Source organism: Pelophylax lessonae, assembly GCF_965119305.1.
Source record: "Pelophylax lessonae genome assembly, chromosome: 3".
NCBI lineage: Eukaryota > Metazoa > Chordata > Amphibia > Anura > Ranidae > Pelophylax > Pelophylax lessonae.
Window position 1 is genome coordinate 671,438,317 of NC_138770.1, and position 25,000 is coordinate 671,463,316.

The 25,000-nt window shown below is 46.3% G+C and overlaps 1 protein-coding gene across 1 annotated transcript in view; it reads left to right on the forward strand.

Annotated features, from left to right (window-relative positions):
- The window catches only part of SLC29A1 (solute carrier family 29 member 1 (Augustine blood group)), a 61,116-nt gene that overhangs the window by 32,183 nt on the left and 3,933 nt on the right, over positions 1-25,000 (forward strand). The window contains exons 8-12 of the mRNA XM_082251665.1: positions 771-861; positions 6,874-6,947; positions 11,923-12,031; positions 14,634-14,719; positions 18,587-18,786. Coding sequence (XP_082107791.1) covers positions 771-861; positions 6,874-6,947; positions 11,923-12,031; positions 14,634-14,719; positions 18,587-18,786 — 560 coding nt within the window. The remainder of the gene's footprint in view (positions 1-770; positions 862-6,873; positions 6,948-11,922; positions 12,032-14,633; positions 14,720-18,586; positions 18,787-25,000) is intronic.

Below are 25,000 nucleotides of genomic sequence, written 5' to 3' on the forward strand. Positions count from 1 at the left end.
GCAAGATGCAATACAAGCTAGATAAAAAATTGTTACATATTTTATATTCAGGGATACCAGCGCCTTTTTACCATTTTTTACCTCATTTATACAGTAACAGTGCATATCTTTAGCACTGATTGCTGTCACTGGCCCCCAAAAAGTGTCATTTAGATTTGTCCGCCGCAGTGTCGCAGTCCCGCTAAAAAATCGCTGATCGCCGCCATTACTAGTAAGAAATAAATAAATAAAAATTCCATAAATCTATCCCATAGTTTGTAAACAAGATAACTTTGGCGTAAACCAATCAATATACACTTATTAGGATTTTTTTTTACCAAAAATATGTAGCAGAATACAAATTGGCCTAAATTGATGAAAAAAAAATGTAAAACAATTTTCATATATTTTTTTTTTTGGGAATGTTTTATAGCAGAAAACAAAAAATATATTTTTTTTTTCCAAAATTGTGTTTTTTTTTGGGGATGTTTTATAGCAGAAAACAAAAAATATTTTAATTTTTTTTTCCCCAAAATTGTTTTTTTTTGGGGATGTTTTATAGCAGAAAACAAAAAATATTTTAATTTTTTTTTCCCCAAAATTGTTTTTTTTTGGGAATGTTTTATAGCAGAAAACAAAAAAAATATTGTTTTTTTTTTCCCCCCAAAATTGTGGTTCTTTTTTTGTTTATAGCACAATAAATAAAAATCGCCTTGGGGGGAGGGGTGACACCATGTTTTACCGCACCAGGTGACACCAACTCTAGTGATGCCTATCTCTGTGATTTTCAGGAATTCTATCGCTACTACACCAGTGAGAACCTGAACAACACGGCCAGTAATGGCACTGATGCGATGGAGCTGAAGAAAGATTTGCTAAAAGGTGCGTGGGGTCCATTGCTGTGCGTCTGTCTGCTTGAGCCGTGATCTATTGTATTTGTGTAGATCACAGGGTTTTTGTTTTTTTAATTTACAGTACTGTGCAAAAGTTTTAGGCAGGTGTAAATGAAGAATGCTTTCTGAAATAGAAATGTTCATAGTTTATTTTTTATCAATTAACCACTTCCCGCCCGCCCTATAACAGAATGACGGCGGGAATGTGGTTGTGTTATCCTGACCGGACGTCATATGATGGCGGCAGGATAACACAGCTCTGGGCGCCCCCCGGGGGCGCGCAGAGCGGCGATCGGTGATGCGAGGTGTCAGCCTGACACCCTGCATCTCCGATCTCGGTAAAGAGCCTCTGACGGAGGCTCTTTACCATGTGATCAGCCGTGTCCAATCACGGCTGGTCACATAGTAAATAGGAACAGCCGTTGATCGGCTTTCCTTAGTTCGTGCCGGACAGGCACGAGTAAAGGAGCGCCGATCGGCGGCTCCCCTGACAGGGGGGGGGGGGGGTCGGCACTGGTAATCAGATCATTGATTACCAGTGCAGACCCTCGGGGGGGGGGGATGCCACTAGATCCACCAGGGATGCCCACTATGACCCCAGGGATGCCCACCATGACCCCAGGGACGCCCACTATGGCCACCAGGGATGGCAATCAGGGCTCAGGGAGCCCCCCATTGCCCTCCCCATCAGTGCTGCCCGCCAGTGTCCTCCCTATCAGTGCTGCCCACAAGTGCCCATCATTGCCATCCTTTAGTGTCGCCCACCAGTGCCCATTATTGCCCACTAGTGCCGCCTATCAGTGCCCATTAGTGCCCATCAGTGCCGCCCATCAGTGCCGATCAGTGTCGCTCCATCAGTGCCCACCAGTGCCGCCTATCAGTGCCCATTAGTGCCCATCAGTGCCACCTATCAGTGTCCATCAATGCTGCCTATCAGTGCCCACCAATGCTGCATATCTGTGCTACCTATCAGTGCCACATATCAGTGCCGCATATCAGTGCCGCCTATCAGTGCCACCCCATCAGTGCCACCCCATCAGTGCCACCCCATCAGTGCCTCCTCATCAGTGCCTGTCAGTGCAGTCTCATCAGTGGTCATCAGTGCAGGAAAAAACGTATTTATTTACAAAATTGTATAACCTAAACAAAAAAACTTTTTTTTTTTTTTCAAACTTTTCGGACTTTTTTTATTTGTTTAGCAAAAAGGAAAAAACCCACAGATGATCAAATACCACCAAAAGAAAGCTCTATTTGTGGGGGGAAAATTACATAAATTTGGTGTAGGTACAGTGTTGCATGACCGCGCAATTGTCATTCAAAATGCAACAGCGTTAAAAGGGGAAAATTGGCCTGGGCAGGAAGGGAGGGAAGTGCCCGGTATTGAAGTGGTTAACAAAATTGAAAGTAAATGAAGAGAAGGGAAATCCAAATCGAATCCATATTTAGTGTGACCGCCCTTTGCCTTCAAAACAGTATCAGTTCTTCTAGGTAGAATTGCACACAGTAGTTGAAGAAACTCGGCAGCAGGGGCGTAACTATAGGGGTTTCTGGGGTTGCAATTGCAACTGGGCCCCATGCTCCAGGGGGCCCATGCAGCTCCCCTGAACACCTTGATAGGAGGGGCGGCGGGGGGCAGCATGTAGTGAAATCACAGTCCTCCTTTTTCCTCCTGTAGCTGCAGGAGGTATATGGAGGAGATTGGTTCCTCTGTATGCTGCCCCCTCCACTCCTCCTATCCAGTTCACTTGTGTTCTGCTGTCTCTGGGCCCCTGTGTGCTCCCCTGCAACCCCCCTCCACTGTGCTTCCTACCTTCTCCTGCCGGCTGCTGCAGGGGATGTGTCACAATAGAGAACCAGGAAGGGGTCAGTAAATATGTAATTTACCAGCTCCTTCCTTTTCTGAATGGACAGAGTCATAGTCAGTGACGTTGGAAAAAAATAAAATAAAAAATAATACAATTAAAATACCAAAAAATAAAAACTACTGACACCAGTGGGTGAACTTCCAGGATCGCAAAGTTGACACTTGCGACCGGGCCCTGGCATTCCACCAAAGTGGGGAGGGCCTTGGCCAGGGGTCCGGGGGGCCCTTTATGGTTTCTTGCATCGGGGCCCTGAAGGTTCTAGTTACGCCTCTGCTCGGCAGGTAGGTTTGTTCTATGTACATCTAGGAGAACAGCATTTCTTCACACCTGCCTAAAACTTTTGCACAGTACTGTATATAACATTGTACATATATAGATATACAGAGGGGAAAATAATCATTTGATCCCCTGCAGATTGTGTAAGTTTGCCCATTTACCAAGAAATGGCGGGTGTATAATTTTATCATAGGTGTATTTTAAATGAAAGAGACAGAATAATAACCAAAAATCCAGAAAAAAACACATGATACAAATGTTATTGAGTTGCAGTTCAGTGAGTAAAATAAGTATTTGATCCCCAAGCAAGACATGACTTAGTAGTTGGTGGAGAAACCCTTGTTGGCAATCACAGAGGTAAGATGTTTCTTGTAGTTGGTGACCAGGTTTGCACACATCTCAGGAGGGATTTTGGTCCTCTCTTCTTTACAGATGTTCTCTAAATCTTTAAGGTCTCTTGGCAGTCGCTTGACAACTCGAAGTTTCAGCTCCCTCCATATATTTTCTATAGGATTAAGGTCTGGAGACTGGCTAGGCCACTCCATGACCCCAATGCACTTCTTCTTGAGCCACTCCTTTGTTGCCTTGGCGGTATGTTTTGGGTCATTGTCATGCTGGAAGACCCATCCATGACCTATCTTCAGTGTTCTGGCTGAGGGAAGAAGGTTCTCATCCAAGATTTTACAATACATGGCCCCGTCCATTGGTCCCTCAATGCGGCAAAGTCGGCCTTTACCTTTAGCATAGAAACATCCCCAAAGCCTCAGGTTTCCACCTCCGTGCTTGGCTGTAGGGATGGAGTTCTTAGGGTCATAGTCAGCATTTTTCTTGGTGAGTCGAGTTAAAGCCAAAGAGCTCAATTTTGGTCTCATCTGACCACAGAATGGGGGATCAAATACTTATTTTCAGGGCTTTTTTTCTCAGAGAATAGGTGCAGGAACTCCCACTTTCGAGGTTACCCCTTGTCTCCACCCCCTACCTACCCCCGAGCACCGTTCCTAGGTTCCACCCTCTACCCACCTCCCAGTACTGCCCCTTTTAGAGAATACAGAACCAATTATCATTTGTGGTACTAAGTAATTTGTATGGGATTTGTTAATGATAACAAGAAAAGCAGTAAAACAACAACAAAGGACCCCGCAGAAACAGTAGATCCCACCAGCAACAATGGACCAGCCACAACAAAATACCCCCAGACAACAATAGACCCTCAGCAGCAACAACCGATCTCCCCACAGACAGCATCAATAGACCCTCCAGCAGCCATTTACAATAGAAGGTTCCCTCAACAGTAAATCCCTCTCAGCAACAACTGACCCCCTCCCCCCAAGCAACATACGACCAACCCCAGCAGCAGAGACCCCCTCTGTAAAAATAGATCCCTTCCGGAGACAATAGGCCCCCCAGGAGCAACAGTAGACCTCCCCGGCAACAATAATCCCCCCCCCCGCAAAAATATATCACCTCCAGCAACAATAGATCCCCCCACCAGCCAGCATCAAAAGACACCCGTAGCAAAGCCCAGCACCCCTTGCCAATACATACATTCAGTGCTGGAGGTGCCGGAACTGCGTTCCCCCGCGTTCCCGCTGAAAAAAAAGCCCCGTTTATTTTACTCACTGAACTGCAACTCCATTTATAACATTTGTATCATGTGTTTTTTCTAGATTTTTAGTTGATATTCTGTCTCCATCATATAAAATACACCTATGATAACAATTCTACACCCTTTATTTCTTTGTAAGTGGGCAAACTTGCAAAGTCTGCAGGGGGTTCAAATAATTATTTTCCCCACTGTTTATAGTTATATACGTTTTTATTGTGCTACATTCTATACATATTATGATCGTGCCCCCTTCCCCGGCAGGAAAGATAAATCACCCCAAACATAGACAGGCTCCACCACCCTAACTGCCAATGTACTACAAGTCACAGCAGCTGCTTTATTGATGTCCAGCCATTGCACTATGGAGGGGTGATTAAAGGGAAGGCAATAAAAGGGGTGAGGACAGGAAAAGTCTTTGTTATCCAAAGTAACCTTTTTATCCCAGAGAACCCCTTAAAGTTATTTTCAGGTCTCACGGAACCCTTTGCTAAAATGAATTCATGGGGGGTCAGTGGGAATAATACTCCATTATGGCCAGTTGAAAAGATTTACCAAGTGGCGTTGGACCCAGGCATCATTCTATTGGGGGGTCAATCAGCAACAGTTCTAGCAACCTCTAGAGCAGGAGTGTCAAACTCGATTTTAGTGTGGGCCACATCAGCAATATGGTCACCCTCAAAGGGCCGGCTGTGTCTGTAAGACTAGATGTCCAGAGCACCACCCCCCCCCCCCCCCACATCAGATGCCAAGAGCCCCCCCTCCATCATCAGAAGTCAAGGGCCACCCACCCTTGCTTACATCACAGTGGGGGCAGAGCTGGGAACCATAAAGTGCAGGGTCTGGAGGAAGACCAGAGGAGGTGCTGGAGTTTTCTGAATGCTGAGACGAGAGGTGGTGCTGCAGCTGCACAGAGAGGAGCAGGATCTGAAGGAGGCGATCTGTCCTTCTCTTTGCTGTGACTACTGAGACAGGGAGTGGTTGAGATGAGGGGAGTGCTGCAGCTGCACAGAGAGGAGCAGGATCTGAAGGAGGAGTTCTGTCTTTCTCTCTGATGAGACAGGGAGTGGTTGAGATGAGGGGAGTGCTGCAGCTGCACAGAGAGGAGCAGGATCTGAAGGAGGAGTTCTGTCTTTCTCTCTGATGAGACAGGGAGTGGTGGAGATGAGGGGAGTGCTGCAGCTGCACAGAGAGGAGCAGGATCTGAAGGAGGAGTTCTGTCTTTCTCTCTGATGAGACAGGGGGTGGTTGAGATGAGGGGAGTGCTGTAGCTGCACAGAGAGGAGCAGGATCTGAAGGAGAAGTTCTGTCTTTCTCTGATGAGACAGGTAGTGGTTGAGATGAGGGGAGTGCTGCAGCTGCACAGAGAGGAGCAGGATCTGAAGGAGGAGTTCTGTCTTTCTCTCTGATGAGACAGGGAGTGGTTGAGATGAGGGGAGTGCTGCAGCTGCACAGAGAGGAGCAGGATCTGAAGGAGGAGTTCTGTCTTTCTCTGATGAGACAGGTAGTGGTTGAGATGAGGGGAGTGCTGCAGCTGCACAGAGAGGAGCAGGATCTCAAGGAGGAGTTCTGTCTTTCTCTCTGATGAGACAGGGGGTGGTTGAGATGAGGGGAGTGCTGCAGCTGCACAGAGAGGAGCAGGATCTGAAGGAGAAGTTCTGTCCTTCTCTCTGCTGAGACAGGGAGTGGTGGAGATGAGGGGAGTGCTGCAGCTGCAGGAGAGGTGTGAGGGCCACATGAAAGGACCTGGGGGGCTGGATTCGGCCTGCAGGCCTTGTGTTTGTCATATGTGTCCTAGAAGAACCCTAGGATGGATGGTTTAGAGCAGTGGTCTCTAAGCTGTAGCCCAGGGGCCAGATGCGGTCCTCTGCCTGCCTTTCCCCAGCCCTTGGGGCACTATTCCTTCCACTGACACCAAGGATAGGGCACCATTCCTCCGACTAGGGGGCATCGCTTACTCCTACTGATATTAGGGGATTTTCTACTCCCCCTGGGCACAGTCTAACCTGACAGGCAGTAAACTTGGCAGTTTTTTTTTTTTTTGGAAAGTTTGGAGATGCCTGGCTTAGAGAGTGTAAAGAAGGCTCTGGTTGTACAAAACACAGATTCTCTCTCCTTTTATCCCGCATGTATAGCTGGCACCTGTCTACCCCTCCTAGAGAGAATCTGGTCTTTAGTGACACCTCTTGGGGGTGGGGTGTGCTCAGTTGTACCCTATGTAGGAATCCATAATGTGATTGGTTTGTATCCTCTATAGGTGACCCTGTAACAGAAGCTGGAGGGAATAAGGGCGAACAAGGGAAACCATCCATCATCAACATCCTGAAGAAGGTTTGTCCTTGTGTGGTGGTCACCAATCTGACCCGAATGATAAATTCCTATCACAGTGAGCCACAGTAAGGGGGGGGTGTCACTACACATGAGGTTTTAGTGTCGGTTCACACTGGGGCGACATGACTTCGAGCGAGTTATGCCGTCACCCGTGCACCGCGACTTCGGCGCGGCTTGCAACGACTTCACATAATGGAAGTCAATGCAAGTCGCTCCGATGTTGCCCCGAAGTAGTGCAGAAACCTTTTTCTAAGTCGGAGCAACTTGAGTCGCTCCTATTAGAACGGTTCCAATTGCACAGCACGGTCCGCTACTTGGTCACCTGACAAGTCGGAACAGTGTGAACCGGCACTTATAGCTGCTTCTTAGCATAAGAAAAACCCCTTCATGGCTATTTTATCTACCATCAAAGAAATCGTTTCAAAGACACATTAAAGTGGGAGTAAAATCCATCTCTGACTTTTACCTATAGGTACTGTAAATATTTCTTAAACTTGCACCGTATAGAAGATATTTACTGTATATTCTGACAATGACATCACCGGCGCATGCGCTCTGCAGGAACAGCCACCCGGGACGTACCTTTAGAGTCCTTTGCCGTAAATGGCGGCTCCCACCTTCACCCAGAAGACCAGGTAAAGATGGGAGCGCCTGCAGTGGTGACAGCGCAGTGCTGGAAGGGCTTCGTTTTCAGGTAAGTTTAACCACTTCTGGACCGGAAGGATTTGCCCCCTTAATGACTAGGCCATATTTTGCGATTCGGCACTGCGTGACTTTAACGGACGATTGTGCGGTCATGCAACGCTGTACCTAAATAAAATTGATGTCCTTTTTTTTTCCCTCCATAAATAGAGCTTTCTTTTGGTGGTATTTGATCACCTGTGCAATTTAATTTTTTTGCGCTATAAACAAAAAAAGAGCAACAATTCTGGAAAAAAAAAAAAACAATATTTTTCACATTCTGCGATATAACATTCCCAAAAAAAATACATTTTAAAATCAAATTTTTTTTAACATTTTAGGCAAATATTTTTTGTAAAAAAAAAAAAAAAAATCCCAATAAGTATTTTGATTGGTTTGCGCAAAAGTTATCGCGTCTACTAACTACAGAGAAGATTTATGTCATTTTTATTGTTTTTTTTTTTTTTTTTTTTACTAGTAATGGCGGCGATCTGCGATTTTTTGCGGGACTGCGACATTGCGGCAGACAGATCGGACCCCTAACTGACATTTTTGACACTTTCGGGGGGACCAGTAACATTACTACAGTAATCGGTGCTAAAAATATGCACTGTTACTGTAATAATGACACTGGCAGGGAAGGGGTTAACACTAAGGGTGATCAAGGGGTTAAATGTGTACCTAGGAGCGTGTTTCTAACTGTGGGGGGGGGGGGGTGTGACTTGTGAAATGATCATAGAGACATGTGATCCTAAATAGAAGGATCACAGGAGCTCTGTGATCATTCCAGGGAGAAGAACGGTCAGATGTGTTTACAATAGCTGACCGTTCTTCTCTCTCAGCGGGGAGCGATCGCGGGTGTCAGGCAGAGATCGTGGCCGCCAGCCCCGTGCATCCCAGTCCCCGCTGACGAGCAGGGGCAGGAGCGTGCGCCACAGCTGCAGGCGCACGACCCAAGTATACCTTCGTTGGTTTGCGCAGGAGCGGCTGCCTGCTGCAGTATAACTGCGGCGGGCGGGCGGCAACCCGTTAATATAATGTGCTAGTATGCAGTGCATACTAGCACGTTATGATATTAACTTTCAGGGTACAAAAAAAAAAAGCACAGCGGTTTACTACCGCTTTAAGGGGCACAGGAATTCAGTAACTGTTGGGTTATATTGCCACCTACAGGCGGACTGGACACTGGCAAACAAGAAAAAGAGACCAGCTTGGTATAACCCCTCCTACTCCCAGCATGTCTCTGTTTTTTGCTAGTGTCCTAGGGGGATGGTTCTCTTTTTTTTTTTTTGCTCCAACCTGGTTTTGCTAGCTATTTTTTTTTTTTTTCTTCAATCAAGATTATTATTCAGATCAGCGGCTTCTCAGCAATGACTTTGGAGGCTTTACTCTGCTGGGCTGGACAGGTGCGGAGCTCGCCTGGAATGTGACTTTCAGGCACTGGGGTCTGCATTCTGGTATTTTTCCAGACCTGAGTGTACCGGGATAATTAGCCACAGAGTGCTTTCGTTTTCTTTTTCTGAATACATCGTTAACCTCCCTGGCGGTAATCCTAAGGCCCCTTTCACACAGGCGGACGGTTCAGATCCATCCGCCTGTTCGTTTTTTTCGGCGGATCTGAATGGTCCCCCCATGCATTCCTATGGGGCATCGGATGTCAGCGGAGACATGTCCGCTGACATCCGATCCGATACGTCAAACCTGGACGGATGGAAACCCTATTTTCCATCCGTCCAGCGGATCGGACCGACGGTCCGTTCCCATCCAATTTCCCCCATAGAGATGCATGGGAAACTGACAGCTGTGTCTCCGCACACAGCGCGGAGATACAGCTGTCATCCTTCTGCTCAGCAGGGGATCCGCGGATTGATCCCCCGATGAGAAAAGCGGAGTCCGTTTGACGGACTATATGTGTGAAAGAGCCCTTAGTGTGGCTTGGGGGGTTAATTTTCAGTACCAAAAGCGGTAACCCCCGAGCCCCACTCTGGGTTACCCTGTAGTGAAACTTAACTTGTCCCTACGATCCCCCGATGTCCTCCTGTCGATGCCGGTGTTCTATCAGAATAGCGCTACCTATCAGATTCTGCAACCGGAACTGACATTGGTACGAGAAAACTTACTGCGCATGCGCTATGCGTTCCAACATGGCTGCTATGCGTTCCAATAGCTTTCCTAATGTGACAGAACACGAAGCAGCGGTGGACATCTTCTTACACCCACGCAACTCTTGAATTTCAGACTGATTTAAGCAGTAAACTCACCTTATATACTAAAATAGACTATTTCACCGCGACCGAGTGAAAGTCTATTTCACTATATAATCAGTTCGTCGCTGAGCAGTGCGGGGTGTACCAAGATGGCCGTCGCCACCTTCTGCCTTCAGGTTTCTCGCTATATTTACTATATTAGAATAATAATATAAATGTAATACTGTTATTCAGTCTATAAGGTGAGTTTACTGCTAAAATAAATGTAAAATTACTTGTGTGGGTGTAAGAAGATGTCCGCCGCTGCTTCATGTTCTGTCACATTAGGAAACCTATTGGAACGCATAGCGGCCATGTTGGAAGGCATGGCGCATGCGCAGTAAGTTTTTCTCGTCTGAACGTCACTTCCGATTGCAGAATCTGATAGGTAGCGCTATTCTGATAGAACACCGGTGTCCATCTTCTGGGTTCCCTTCCCTGCGAGTGCTGCGACGCAGGGGGGGTGGAACCAGGCGGGAAATTCAAAAAAGTACACAAAACATGACATGATACATTGTAATCTGTTAGGATTACATTACTGTATCAAACCATTTCACCTCCGTTTTTTTTTTTTTTTTTTGTCGCTAGTGCATTGTCCAGTGCCCTGCCTGCACTTTTACTGTTTTATTTCTTTTATTTTTATTAATTATTATTATTTTTAATAATATTTTATTTTATTAATTTAATTCAATAATTTATTTAATTTATTTATTAATCATTTATATACAATAAATATATTTATTAATTTATATATAATATATATATTTATTATTATAATAATAATTGTTCTTCACTTTTACTGTTTTTTTTTCCTAAGAATTACAGGCCTACAAATATAAAACAACAGATTTCCATGCAAAACAATGTACCGCTTTGACATTTAAAAATACTGACATAATCAGACCGCCAGGGAGGTTAAATGTATTACTTGAATACAATCAAGGTCATGTGACTTGGCATCAGCCTCTTGCAGTCCCTGTATAGCAGAGCTCAGCCTGGGAGGATTCTAGGACAATATCCCCCCGAGACAACGTCCCCCCGAGACAATATCCCCCCGAGACAATATCCCCCCGAGACAATATCCCCCCGAGACAATATCCCCCGAGACAACATCCCCCCGAGACAACATCCCCCCGAGACAATATCCCCCCCGAGACAATATCCCCCCGAGACAACATCCCCCCGAGACAACATCCCCCCGAGACAACATCCCCCTGAGACAACATCCCCCCGGACAACATCCCCCCCGGACAACATCCCCTCCGAGACAACATCCCCCCCGAGACAATATCCCCCCGACAACATCCCCCCGGACATTATCCCCCCGGACAATATCCTCCCTGGACAATATCCCCCCGGGACAACATCCCCCCGGACAATATCCCCCCGAGACAATATCCCCCCCCGAGACAATATCCCCCCCCCCCGAGACAATATCCCCCCCGAGACAACATCCCCCCGAGACAACATCCCCCCAAGACAATATCCCCCCGAGACAACATCCCCCCGAGACAACATCCCCCCGGACAACATCCCCCCGGGACAACATCCCCCCGAGACAACATCCCCCCGGACAACATCCCCCCCGGACAACATCCCCCCCGGACAACATCCCCCCCGGACAATATCCCCCCGAGACAATATCCCCCCGAGACAACATCCCCCCCGAGACAACATCCCCCTAGACAATATACCCCCTCTAACCCTTACCCTATGTCCCGGGGGATATTGCCCGGGGGATGTTGTCCCAGGGGGATTATGTCCAGGGGGATGTTTTCCGGGGGGATATTGTCCTGATACCGACTGGAAGAGAGAGAAGGGAGCAAATCAGTTGTGATGCAGCAGCGCTCATGTGCTAAAAAGTAGCATGCTGACAGGAGGATGGAGCAGAGTGACAGAGAGGGGAGCTCCTTAGTCTGCTGCTTCATCTTTCACTGACCAATCTGTGACTAGGCTGTGGGAGGGACAAGAGAACATAAAGGCCATTAGAGAACATTAAATACCTTCCTTTAAGTATATACCGTAATGTCTCTTGTATCTCGCCATAGATCTGGGTGCTGGCCCTGTCCGTTTGTCTGGTGTTCGCGGTCACTATTGGGATCTTCCCGGCGGTCACTGCTGATGTGAAGTCCACCATTGCTGGCAATTCAGCATGGGGTGAGTACTGAAATATGAGGAAGCAGGCGGGTGACATTGTCTCATGAATGGTGACAGTAGTCAGTAGAGATGATGTCAGACAGGTGAGCTCATCTCATGAACGCTGAGCAGGAGGACACCAGGGTCTTCGTGTCTTTCTATGGTCCATATCTTCTCTGGAAGGGCTTTGCTGTTCCATTTGCAGGCTTTCATGCTATCATTCCCTATAATGTTGCCCCTCATCGCCCCTTCATGTCATCTCATCGATGTCCACGTCAGAGCCCCTTCATCACCCCTCATTGCCCCCCCCCCCCCCCCCACACACACACATTTTGTAGCCTCTCATCTTTCATGTTGGGGCCCTCATCACCCCTCATATTGGGGCCCTCATCACCCCTCATATTGGGGCCCTCATCACCCCTCATATTGGGGCCCTCATCACCCCTCATGTTGGGGCCCTCATCACCCCTCATATTGGGGCCCTCATCACCCCTCATATTGGGGCCCTCATCACCCCTCATATTGGGGCCCTCATCACCCCTCATGTTGGAGCCCCTCATCACCGCTAATTTAGTAGCCACTCATTGCCCTGCTATATTATATCCCCTTATCACCTCTCATGTTGAAACTCCGTATCACCCCTCATTTCATAGCCATTTATTGCCCCACCATGTTGAAGCCCCTCATCACCCCTGATGTCAGAGCCCTTTATCGCCTTAAAAGACATATATATATATATACAATGTAAAAGCCGTAACAAAAAGAAAAACAGCCCCATCTTAGAGCTCTTTATCACCCCCCCCCCCCCCCATATCTTAGCCCTTCATTAGCCCCCATGTCGGAGCCCCCCATAGTCCACCATGTTGGAGCCTCTCAACACCGCCATGTCAGAGGACCTGCTCTCCAACCATGTGAAAGCCCCTCATCATCTGAGAACATAAAGTTAAGAGTGATAACAAAACAAAAACAACCCCATTTGGGGCTTTTGACTGCCTTCCATGTTGTATTCTATCATCATCGCATTTCTCAGAACCCTGCATCACCCCCAATGTCAGAGAATTTCACTGTATCCTTATTAGAGACCCTCATCTTCCCCCTATGTTGGAGCCCCTTATCTCCCCGATTCTGAGCACTTCATCATCCCCTATGTCAGATCCCCCTCGTTGCCCCTCCCCCCCCCCCATATCCGAGCCCCTCACTGCTCTCCATGTCATAGCCATACCATGCCTCCCTATGTCAGGGCCCCTCATTGCCCCTCCATGTCAGATCCCCTCTTACCCCCCCCCCCATATTGGATCCCCTCATCGCTCCCCATGTTGGAGCCACTTCTTGCATCCCTATGTTGAAGAATTTCACTATGTCCATATTAGAACCCCTCATCTCCCCCCATGTGGGAGCTCCTTATCTCCCTAATTCTGAGCCCATTATCACCCCCCAGTGTCAGATTCCCTCTTTGCTCCTAAATGTCAGATCCCCTCAATGCCTCTCCATGTCAAATCCCTTCAATGCCCCCCCAATATCAGAGCCCCTCATCGCTCTACATGTCAGATCCCCTCATTGCCCCCCCCCCCAATATCAGAGCCCCTCATCGCTCTACATGTCAGATCCCCTCATTGCCCCCCCCCCCAATATCAGAGCCCCTCATCGCTCTACATGTCAGATCCCCTCATTGCCCCCCCAATATCAGAGCCCCTCATCGCTCTCCATGTCAGATCCCCTCATTGCCCCCCCCCCAATATCAGAGCCCCTCATCGCTCTCCATGTCAGAGCCACTCCTTGCCTACCTATGTCGGAGCCCCTCATTGCCCCTCCATATCAGATCCCCTCATCGCTTCCCATATTGGAGCCACTTCTTGCCTCCCTATGTCGGAGCCCCTCATCACCCCCAATGTAGAAGAATTTCACTATGTCCATATTAGAACCCCTCATCTCCCCCCATGTGGGAGCCCCTTATCTCCCTAATTCTGAGCCCATTATCACCCCCCAGTGTCAGATTCCCTCTTTGCTCCTAAATGTCAGATCCCCTCAATGCCCCTCCATGTCAAATCCCCTCATTGCCCCCCCAATATCAGAGCCCCTCATCGCTCTACATGTCAGATCCCCTCATTGCCCCCCCCCCCCAATATCAGAGCCCCTCATCGCTCTCCATGTCAGATCCCCTCATTGCCCCCCCCCCCAATATCAGAGCCCCTCATCGCTCTACATGTCAGATCCCCTCATTGCCCCCCCCCAATATCAGAGCCCCTCATCGCTCTCCATGTCAGATCCCCTCATTGCCCCCCCCCCCCAATATCAGAGCCCCTCATCACCCCCAATGTTGAAGAATTTCACTATGTCCATATTAGAACCCCTCATCTCCCCCCATGTGGGAGCCCCTTATCTCCCTAATTCTGAGCCCATTATCACAACCCCCCCCATATCTGAGCACCTCATCACCCCCTATGTCAGACCCCTCGTTGCCCCTATGTTCTCTAGGTGAACTTCTGTATAGGTTACCTGTGTGACTCCATCTTAAATAGTAATTCTGGCAGTATGGCGTCCTTAGAAGGGGCAGGAAGAGGTGTGCGGGGGATTCCAGGTTATATTCTGTATAATAATATCATTCTTTATCTCCTGTGTATAGGAATGTACTTCATCCCAGTCTCCTGTTTTCTGATGTTTAATGTGTTTGATTGGGCCGGACGAAGCCTCACAGCGAAGTTCATGTGGGTGAGTATGACACCAACCTCCAGGGAAATCTCCATAGTGCAGCTTGTAGGTCAGGCAATGGCAGCCAACAGCTAAAGTGCTGATTTGAGCGGTGGGGTCCCCTTTTATAAAAGGAAGGAAGGCAGAAATAGGGGACTTCTGCATGATTTTTAAACAAAACCTTTTCCCGTTTTCATTCCATACCTTATTATAGAGCCAATGACATCATCGCCGTGTCTCTATGCTTCTCTATGCAATGCAGGCAGACCATGGTTGGTGGAAGGTATGCTGTAAATAGCTTCCTGAAAACATCACCGCACCCTGACCCAGTACTCCTCTTTAGAGCCCCCAGTCTGCTTGTAAATGGGCTGGCTTATGTAAGGATCACAATGCCTTGATGGATAGTCTGGAGGAGTGGGCATTCCTAGGCAGTATATGCATGCAGACTGCCCTAGGTAACGCCCACATACAATGGATATAAAAAGTCTACACACCCCTGTTAAAATGTCAGATTTCTGTGATGTAAAACAATGTTACAAAGATAAATCATTTCATTCTTATAACTGTGGATGTAGCTTTGTTCAGAATGAAGCAATTACATTTAAACTCATGTTAAATAGGAGTCAGTACACAGCCACCATTGTTCAACCAGTTCTGGACTGGAACCCCCCTTAATGACCAGGCCATTTTTTGCGATTCAGGACTGCGTTATTTTAACTGACAATTGCGCGGTTGTGCAACACTGTACCTAAATAAAATTGATGTATTTTTTTTCCCACAAACAGAGCTTTCTTTTGGTGGTATTTGATCACCTCTGCGATTTTTATTTTTTGCGCTATAAACAAAAAAAGAGCGACAATTCTGAAAAAAAAAAAATATTTTTCACATTCTGCTATATAACATTCCCAGAAGAAAAAAAATTAAAAATCTATTTTTTTCATCATTTTAGGCCAATTTGTATTCTGCTACATATTTTTGTTAAAAAAAAAAAAAAATATCCCAAAAAGTGTATTTTGATTGGTTTGCGCAAAAGTTATTGCGTCTACAAACTAGGGAAAATATTTATGTTATTTTTATTTATTTTTTACTAGTAATGGCGGCGATTTTTAGCGGGACTGCGACATTGCGGCGGACAGATCGGACCGCTAACTGACATTTTTGGCACTTTTGGGGGGACCAATGACATTACTACAGTAATCAGTGCTAAAAATATGCACTGTTACTGTAATAATGACACTGGCAGGGAAGGGGTTAACACCAGGAGTGATCAAAGGGTTAATTGTGAGCCTAGGGGGTGTTTTCTAACTGTGGGGGGCGGGACTTGTGAAATGATCACAGAGACCTGTGTTCCTATATAGAAGGATCACAGGCGCTCTGTGATCATTTCAGAGAGAACGGTCGGCTGTGTTTACAACAGCTGACCATTGTTCTCTCTCAGCGGGGAGCGATTGCGGGTGTCAGGCGGCTATTGGTGCCGCCGGTCCCGTGGATCGGCTTCCCCACTGCCTAGTGTGGGAGCGGGAGCGCTCTCGCCCCCAAGAGCGCTCCCGCGGATCACGGTACAGGTGCGACGATTCGCACAGCCGAGCCAGCCTGCCGCCGTATATATGCGGCAGGCGGCCGGCAAGTGGTTAAAGTGCCTCTGATTAACCTTAAATAAAGTTCAGCTGTTCTAGTAGGTCTTTCCTGACATTTTTTTAGTCGCATCCTACAGCAAAAGCCATGGTCCACAGAGAGCTTCCAAAGCATCAGAGGGATCTCATTGTTAAAATGTATCAGTCAGGAGACACTAAAGATTTTCCAAGACATTAGATATACCATGGAACAAAGGGAAGACCGTCCTCATCAAGTGGAGAAAATATGACACAACAGTGACATCACCAAGAACTGGACGTCCCTCCAACATTGATGAAAAGACGAGGAGAAAACTGGTCAGGGAGGCCAAGAGGCCTACAGCAACATTAAAGGAGCTGCAGGAATATGTGGGAAGTACTGGCTGTGTGGTCCATGTGACAACAATCTCCCGTATTCTTCATATGTCTGGGCTATGGGCAGTGCTGTATTTTGGGTGAGGCCAACAAGGCCCAGGCCTAGGGCGGCACTTTTCAGGGGGGCAGCAAAGAAGCCTCCCCCCTCCACCTGAGACTCTATTGGCCACTGGTTGCTAGAGCTCCCTTTCTCATTCCCCCCTCTCTCACCCCCCACTCTCTCTCTCTCTCTCTCTCTCTCTCTCTCACCCCCCTCTCTCTCTCACCCCTCCTCTCTCACCCCTCCTCTCTCTCACCTCTCTTCCCTCTTCACCCCCCTCTCTCTCTCTCTCTCTCTCTCATCCCCTCTCGCTCTCTCTCTCATCCCCCTCTCTTTGTCTCTCTCTCTCTGTCTCTCTCTTAAACCCCCTCTCTCTCTCTCATCCCGACTCACTCACCCCCCCCTCTCGTGAGATCTCAGGGGTTCATGCTGGGACTTGTAGTCCTTCAATTTTGGAAGGAGCCACATCCATTAAAAAAGGAGTGGGGCAAAGTTACATAGGTGGGGAGGGGGGGGCACCCAATTTTAGTCTTGCCTAGGGCAGCACAAAACCAAAATACACCACTGGCTATGGGGGAGGGGCAAGACGGAAGCCTTTTCTTACCAAGAAAAACATCCAAGCCCGGCTAAATTTTGAGAAAACGCATCTGACGTCTCCCAAAAGCATGTGGGAAAATGTGTTCTGGTCTGATGAATCCAAGGTTGAAATTTTTGGCCAGAATTCCAAAAGATATATTTGGTGCAAAAACAACACTGCACATCACCAAAAGAACACCTTACCCACTGTGAAGCATGGTGGTGGCAGCGTCGTGCTTTGGGGTTGTTTTTCTTTAGATGGAACAATGGGCCTTAGTCAAGGTAGAGGGAATTATGAACAGTTTCAAATACCAGTCAATATTGGCACAAAACCTTCAGACTTCTGCTAGAAAACTGAACATAAAGAGGAACTTCATCTTTCAGCACGACAACGACCCAAAGCATATATCCAAATCAACAAAGGAATCGCCGAGCCAGAAGAAGATTCAAGTTTTGGAATGGCCCAGCCAGAGCCCAGACCTGAATCCATTGAAAATCTGTGGGGTGATCGGAAGAGGGCTGTGCACAGGAGATGCCCTCGTAATCTGACAGATTTGGAGTGTTTTTGAAAAGAAGAGTGGGCAAATATTGCCAAGCCAAGATGTGTTATGCTGAAAGACTCATAAAATCAAAAGGTGCTTCAACAAAGTATTAGTTTAAGGGTGTGCACACTTATGCAACTATATTACTTTATTTTTTTATTTTTACTTCCATCCACCTAAAAGATTTTAAGTTTGTGGTTCAACTGTGTTGTACAGTTTATAGGTCACATTAAAAGGCAGAAAAAGTTCTGGAATGATTTATCTTTGTCTCATTTTTTTACATCACAGAAACCTGACTTTGTAACAGGGGTGTGTAGAGTTTTGATATCCACTGTATAATGCTGACCCTCCATGATTGAAAGAACTGCAATCCAATGAATGGAAGTGGTGGGCCAGGGAGTCACATTGGGGAGGAAAAGGCTATAGATGATGCTGAATGGACATATCCAGCCAGAATATGAGGCGGGGCTCTATGCTGCAGCTTCTAATGCACATTGTGAGAAGCTCACAGTGTGCAGTTAAATCAGAGTAAGCCATTTAGGAGCCTGTACAGCTGTGCAAGAGTGAAGGGAAGGCTGGGGGGGCAGATTTAATCAGACCCTCTTATTAGATGACTAAACTGAATTAGAGGGACACAAAATGTAGCAGCTTGAAACAACTGCCAGGTTCTCTTTAGGTGATCACATTGACGCACAGAGCAGACATGGCGTGTCTATGATTTATAATGGTGTGTTTTCTGCAGCCCGGGAAGGACAGTAAATTGCTCCCCATCATGGTGGCGGCCCGTTTCATCTTCTGGCCTCTCTTCATGCTGTGTAATGTCATACCTCGCTATTACCTGCCCACTCTACTGGCACATGACGCCTGGTACATCTGCATCATGATCGTCTTCGCCCTCTCCAACGGATACCTGGCCAGTCTCTGCATGTGCTTCGGACCCAAGTGAGTACCTGTCTCCTCCACACCTTTACCTGTTACCCTCTGTTTTATTCCTTATCAGTGCTGCCCCCTAGTGCCCAGTCATATCCCGGCTCTAGGGGCAGATGGCAATACAAAGGAGCATCACTATCAGGCTCAGGCAGCCATTCAACCAATCTCCTATTTCAAAGCCCCTCATTGCCCTCCCTATATCAAAGCCCATCATCACCAGGTTACTGTAGTTGGGCTGCTAAGAGATGAATTGCTCAGGCATTGGTATAAATAACTTGTCAAAGTTATGTAGTTGGTAAGGCTGAAAAAAAAGACACCCGTCCAAGTTTAACCACTTAAGCCCCAGCCCTATTTCGGACACTTTTTGTTCACAAGTTAAAAGCTACTTAGAACCCCCAAACATTATATATATATATTTTTTAGCAAAGACATTGGAGAATAAAATGGCGGTCATTGCAATATGTTTTGTCACATGGTATTGCGCAGCGGTCTTTAAAACGCCATTCTTTTTTAAAAAAATTACAAAAAATCACATTTCACTGCATTTAAAAAATACTAAACAGTAAAGTTAGCCCGTTTTTTTTGTATATTGTGAAAGATGTCACGCCGAGTAAATAGATACCCAACATGTTACGGTTTAAAATTGCGCACACCCGTGGAATGGCGACAAACTACGGTCAATAGAAATCTCAATAGGGGACAATTTACATTTTTTTAACGGTTACCAGTTTAGAGTTAGAGTGTAGCTCTTTTTTTTTTATTATTGCTCACACTCTGGCGATCGCGGTGATACCTCACATGTGTGGTTTGAACAGTGATTTCATTTCATTCGTGGCTCGACTTCCGTATACGTTTTTTTTCGTGCACAAGCTAACGGTGACGGGGCCAGCTAAAATTTTTTTTTTTTTTCCTATTTATTTTTTTTTTTTTTAACTTTATTACAGGTTTTTATTAAAAAATCTGATCACTTTTATTGCTGTCACAAGCAATGTAAACATCCCTTGTGACACCAATATGCAGTGACAGGTACTCTTTATGGAAGGATCAAGGGTCTAAAAGACCCCAACCCCCTCCACTGCACTTTCATGTATGCAAAACGCCGAAAACTGTGTTTTTGCATACAGCCGTTTTTTAAATCTGCCGCCTTTTGCAGCAGAGTAACCCGGAAGTGACGTCATGGACGCCACCTCCGGGTTACGTCATCGGAGACCCGATCAAAGCCGCTTCCGGCTTAGATCGGGACTCCATCCAGCCGGCGGACGTACCGGTTGGGTGCTCGGGGCTCCCGGTGGGACGGGAGGCCTGGGCAAAGTCACGGAAGGCAGCGGGAGGGGGGGGGCGTCCCCTCCCGCTCACCCGGGTAACGATCGAGCGGCTCCCGAGCCGCATTGGTCGTTACCGACGGAAAGCCGACCGTCGGCTGTAAACCACGGTACCGGGATGGTGCCTCTAGCTAGAGGCATCATCCCGGTATAACACCGCAAAGTCTGCTGACGTAGCCCTACGTCACTTTGTGGTAAGTGGTTAAAGCGGAGTTCCACCCATTTTTAATAGGTTGGAATACATAGCTGTATGTAATCCCCTTTAAAACGGCTTTTATCAATGGAAACTTTTTTTTTTTTTTTTTGCTAGTAAGTACCTTAATTTCAGCATTATTGCTCCTCTCCTCACTTCCTGGTCCGATTGGCGATGACGTCATTCGGCGATCCGCAGTGTCTGCTGGGATGTATTCAATTCCAGAAATCTCGGAGTAGCTGTATCTGTACTGAGCCGTGCCTGCCCCGCCTCCGCCCCGCCTCCTCTCATTGAGTTGCATTGTATGAATGTATTAAGGCCGTTCTCTGCCCCGCCTCCGCCCCGCCTCCTCTTACAAATCAATGAGAGGAGGCGGGGCAGAGGCGGGGCAGAGAACAGCCTTAATACATTCATACAATGCAACTCAATGAGAGGAGGCGGGGCGGAGGCGGGGCAGAGAACAGCCTTAATACATTCATACAATGCAACTCAATTAGAGGAGGCGAGGCGGAGGCGGGGCAGGCACGGCTCAGTACAGATACAGCTACTGCGAGATTTCTGGAATAGAATACATCCCAGCAGACACTGCGGATCGCCGAATGACGTCATCGCCGATCGGACCAGGAAGTGAGGAGAGGAGGAATAAAGCCGAAATTAAGGTATTTACTAGCAAAAAAAAAAAAAAAAGTTTCCATTGGTAAAAGCCATTTTAAAGGGGATTACATAGATCTAAAGTTCCAAAAATGGGTGGAACTCCACTTTAACCTGTGTGGGTGTGAATGACTGTGTTTTAAAACGTACACCCCTGTATGTTGTGATCATTAAGATGCCCATCTAATAGTTTTCTTTTTAAACTCTCGATGCTCCCTTCTGATACCACTGCTTGTGGAAGAGAATTCCACATCCTTAATGCTCTAACAGTAAAGAACCCTTTACAATGATTATGGTTAAACCACTTCTCTTTCAATTTCAGTGAATGGCCACGTGTTTTTTTTTTAAATTCCCTTTCACTGAACGTTTTTTCCCTATGCTAGGGTCACCAGTAAGATATTTGTGGATTGCTATCATATCCCCTTGCAAGCGTCTCCTCTCCAGAGAGAATACGTTCAATGCTTTTAGTCTTTCCCCATAGCTGAGGTCCTCCAGTCCCTTTTATTAGTTTTGTTGCCCTTCTCTGGACTCTTTCCAGTTCCAGCACATCCTTGTTGAGGACTGGTGCCCAGAACTGGGCGGCATACTCCAGATGTGGCCGGATCAGAGTCTTGTAGAGTGGGAGAATTATCAATTTATCCCTTGAGTAAATCCTTTTTTTTGATGCATGCTTGTAGTCTGTTGGCTTTCCTTGCAGTAGCTTGTCATCTACCAGGACCCCCAGATCTTCTCCATCCTGGATTCCCCCAGAGGTACTCACCTTAGTGAGTAACTTGCGTTCGTATTTTTGGCACCCAAATGCATCACCTTACATTTTTCAACAATAAACTTCATTTGCCATGTAGTTGCCCACCTCATTATTTTATTTAGGTCTCCCTGTAAGGTTTCCACATCCTGCACAGAAGTTATTGCCCTATTTAGCTTTGTATCATCTGCAAATACTCACATTGAGCTATTTATCCATATTCGCCATTTAATACCACCCTTTAGACATGCCCCTGTAGCCAGTTTTCTGTCCAGGTACTCACCCAATGGTCCATGCCAAAAGACCTCAGTTTGTAAAGTAAATGTTTGTGGGGGGACTGTATCAAATGCCTTCGCAAAATCCAGATACACTTCATCCACCGGCCTTTCTTTATCTAAATGACAGTTCACTTCCTCAAAGAATGATAATAGATTGGTCTGGTATGAACGATCCTTCATGAATCCATGCTGACTACTGCTAATGATACTGTTTTTTTTATCAGCAAAATCTTGAATATGGTCCTTTATCATCTCTTCCAATAGCTTACATACTATTGATGTTAGGCTGACTGGCCTCCAATAGCTTACATACTATTGATGTTAGGCTGACTGGCCTGTAGTTCCCAGGGATATATTTCTGCCCTTTTTTAAATATTGGTACTACGTTGGCTTTTCTCCAATCAGCTGGTACCATTCCAGTCAGTACACTGTCCATAAAAATTAGAAACAATGGTGCACCGGAGCTCCAATACCCAGCCTAGGTATCTCCACTGTATAATCCTTGAAGCTGAGGAAATACTAAAATATCCAAGGCAAAATCCCCCCCAGTAACTGGACGACACACAGTTCTGGGAGTCAACTAGAATGAATGTTTATTGAAACAGGCACAAAGAGATATATACTGTGGGACAATCCCCCCTCCCCCTTAGCAGCCAATCCACATACACATATACATCCCATAAAAAGTTGATCTTAAGGCAAACAAACCATAGAACAATGGAATACAGGTACTTAACAATAACAAACCCCACCCCATCTCACTATCTAGCAAGGGTCTGTGAGACACTCCTGCAATATTATAGCAGTCTGAAAAGTCAAACCGTTCATCTTTATATATTTCCTGAGGGACATTGTTCAGAAATATTATGCTCCCAAGTGGAAGAGCCCCTCACTCTTTCAACACAAACCACGCATATAGAACCCAGGATAACCGGGGTAACATGAAAGGCCAGTATGGATGTACAGCAAGTCTGATTAGTGCAGACCCAACTGGGGTTCTTGGTCACCCTATGCCCCTTGAAGCAATCCAAACCACACTCTGTGTCCATTCCGCTACAAATGGTTTAGCTATTGCCTGACTGAGCTCCTTAAGGACCTCAGGTGTAAGCCATCTGGTTCTGGTGACCTATGTGAAGTTTTTCAAGCCTATTTCTGATACTGTCTTCTGTTAGCCATGAAGGTGCACTCTGTGACGTGCTATTAAGTCTTGGTTACAATATCCCCCTTTTTCCCTCCTGAAAACTGAGGAAAAGAATGCATTCAAAACCTTTGCCTTCTCTTGGTCTTTTGTAACCAAGTTCCCTTCATTGTTATCCAATCACATTATTTACAACAGCACAGAATGACCCCCCCCCCCCCACCCTCCACAGTGGTGGAGCTGCTAACTCTACCACCACCTTTTCTGTTTACATCTATACTTCCCTGCTCTCTTCTCCTAGGCCTCATTCCACTGGGACTTTGAAAAAGACACATGCTATCGGCCCCAGTCCAGACACACAAAACGGCCATTAACACACTGACCGTAAACTACTTCTATTATTTCTGGAAGGTCGCTTGATCTTCCGAAGAGCTTCTGTGCAGTAAACTGAAGAAGCCCAACTCTTTAAAGCCCTCATCAGTGCTACACCATAGTGCCCAGTCGTATCCCTGTTCTGGGGCAAAAAGCATTAAAAAGAAGCCTCACTATCAGTCTCCAGCAGCAATTCAACCAATCATCACCCCAATTGTAGAGCCCCTCACTACTCCCCCTGTCAGAGCCCTTCATCGGCAGCTTACTGTATCTTCCAAGAGGTAATTTAGCCAAGGCATCGGTATAAATTACTGCCAGGACTGGGATAACTGCTCAGGTTCTGCCATCATCTCCTCCATGATGGTGGGAATGTCCATGTTTTTAGGGGGTCACTAATCATCTTCTGAATAATCAGAACACCCTCCCAATTCTCACTGTGTTTGTTTCTATGGGCTACTAAAGACAGATGCTCTTAACATAAATATTAAAGTAAAACTAAAGGCAGAACTTTTTTTTTTAGTTTTGAATAGTCTAGAGAGATTAGAACCCCTGTCTGCTTTTATTGCAGTCTGTGCCCCCGTTAGTAGATTCCCCTTCTCTATTTGTCCTCTTTACCATTATCATTGCAAATGAAAGTAGAAGAAAATCCCAAATTTTGGGTTATCCCAAGAAATGTAATAGAGGGGAAATCTCACAATGGGGGGACACCTAGTTCCTGGGGGTCCCCAAGCAATTTCCTTTATTTGCAGGGATTTCCTCTCACTTCCTGTTTGGCTATGGGACAGGAAGCGAAGGGAAATCTCTGCAATGGGACACAGATGGTGAAAATAAAATCTGATAGGGGTTATACCCCTCCCTTGCTCAATCCAAGATGAAAAAAAAAGGTTTTGCATATAGTTCTACTTTAAAAATCATTTTCATTATTACTGAGTAAGTTGGGGAATATACAAGGGCAGTACCAAAAGTAATGCAAAAGTGGACATAACTTTATTAATTCTAATAGGTGGTCCAAATTTTACATGTTGATAGAGTAACTCTTCCACTATAGTTACTCTTCTAGTTGTTCTAGTTATTCCAATGCAAACAGATCTTAAAGTTATTATGGCAAAGATCTACCAATAACATTCCTAGCCCATGGAGGCGCCACTTCAACAGAGGGTGTATTTACTAAGCAGAAAGTCCATTATGTGCAGGTAATGGATTCTAAGCAGAAGCAACATGCCATCATTGAGTTCTTGATAATGGAGGGGTGCAGGCTGTTGGACATCCACAGAAAGCTACAGAATGTGTATGAAGTTGACACCATTGACAAGAGCAATATCTTGTCATGGGTAGCGTGACCGCATTTCCAAATTGCCATTCAAGGACACCCGCCACAAACGCCAAAACCAAAAACCGACAAAGATGATTTTTGATACCTATTTTTTGCCAATTCGTTTAGACAGGTGGTATACAATGTGCATCTGCTTTAACTAAGTCACCTTCTTCATTACTGTCCCCCACTTGTGTCAATTTCTTCTTCATTAC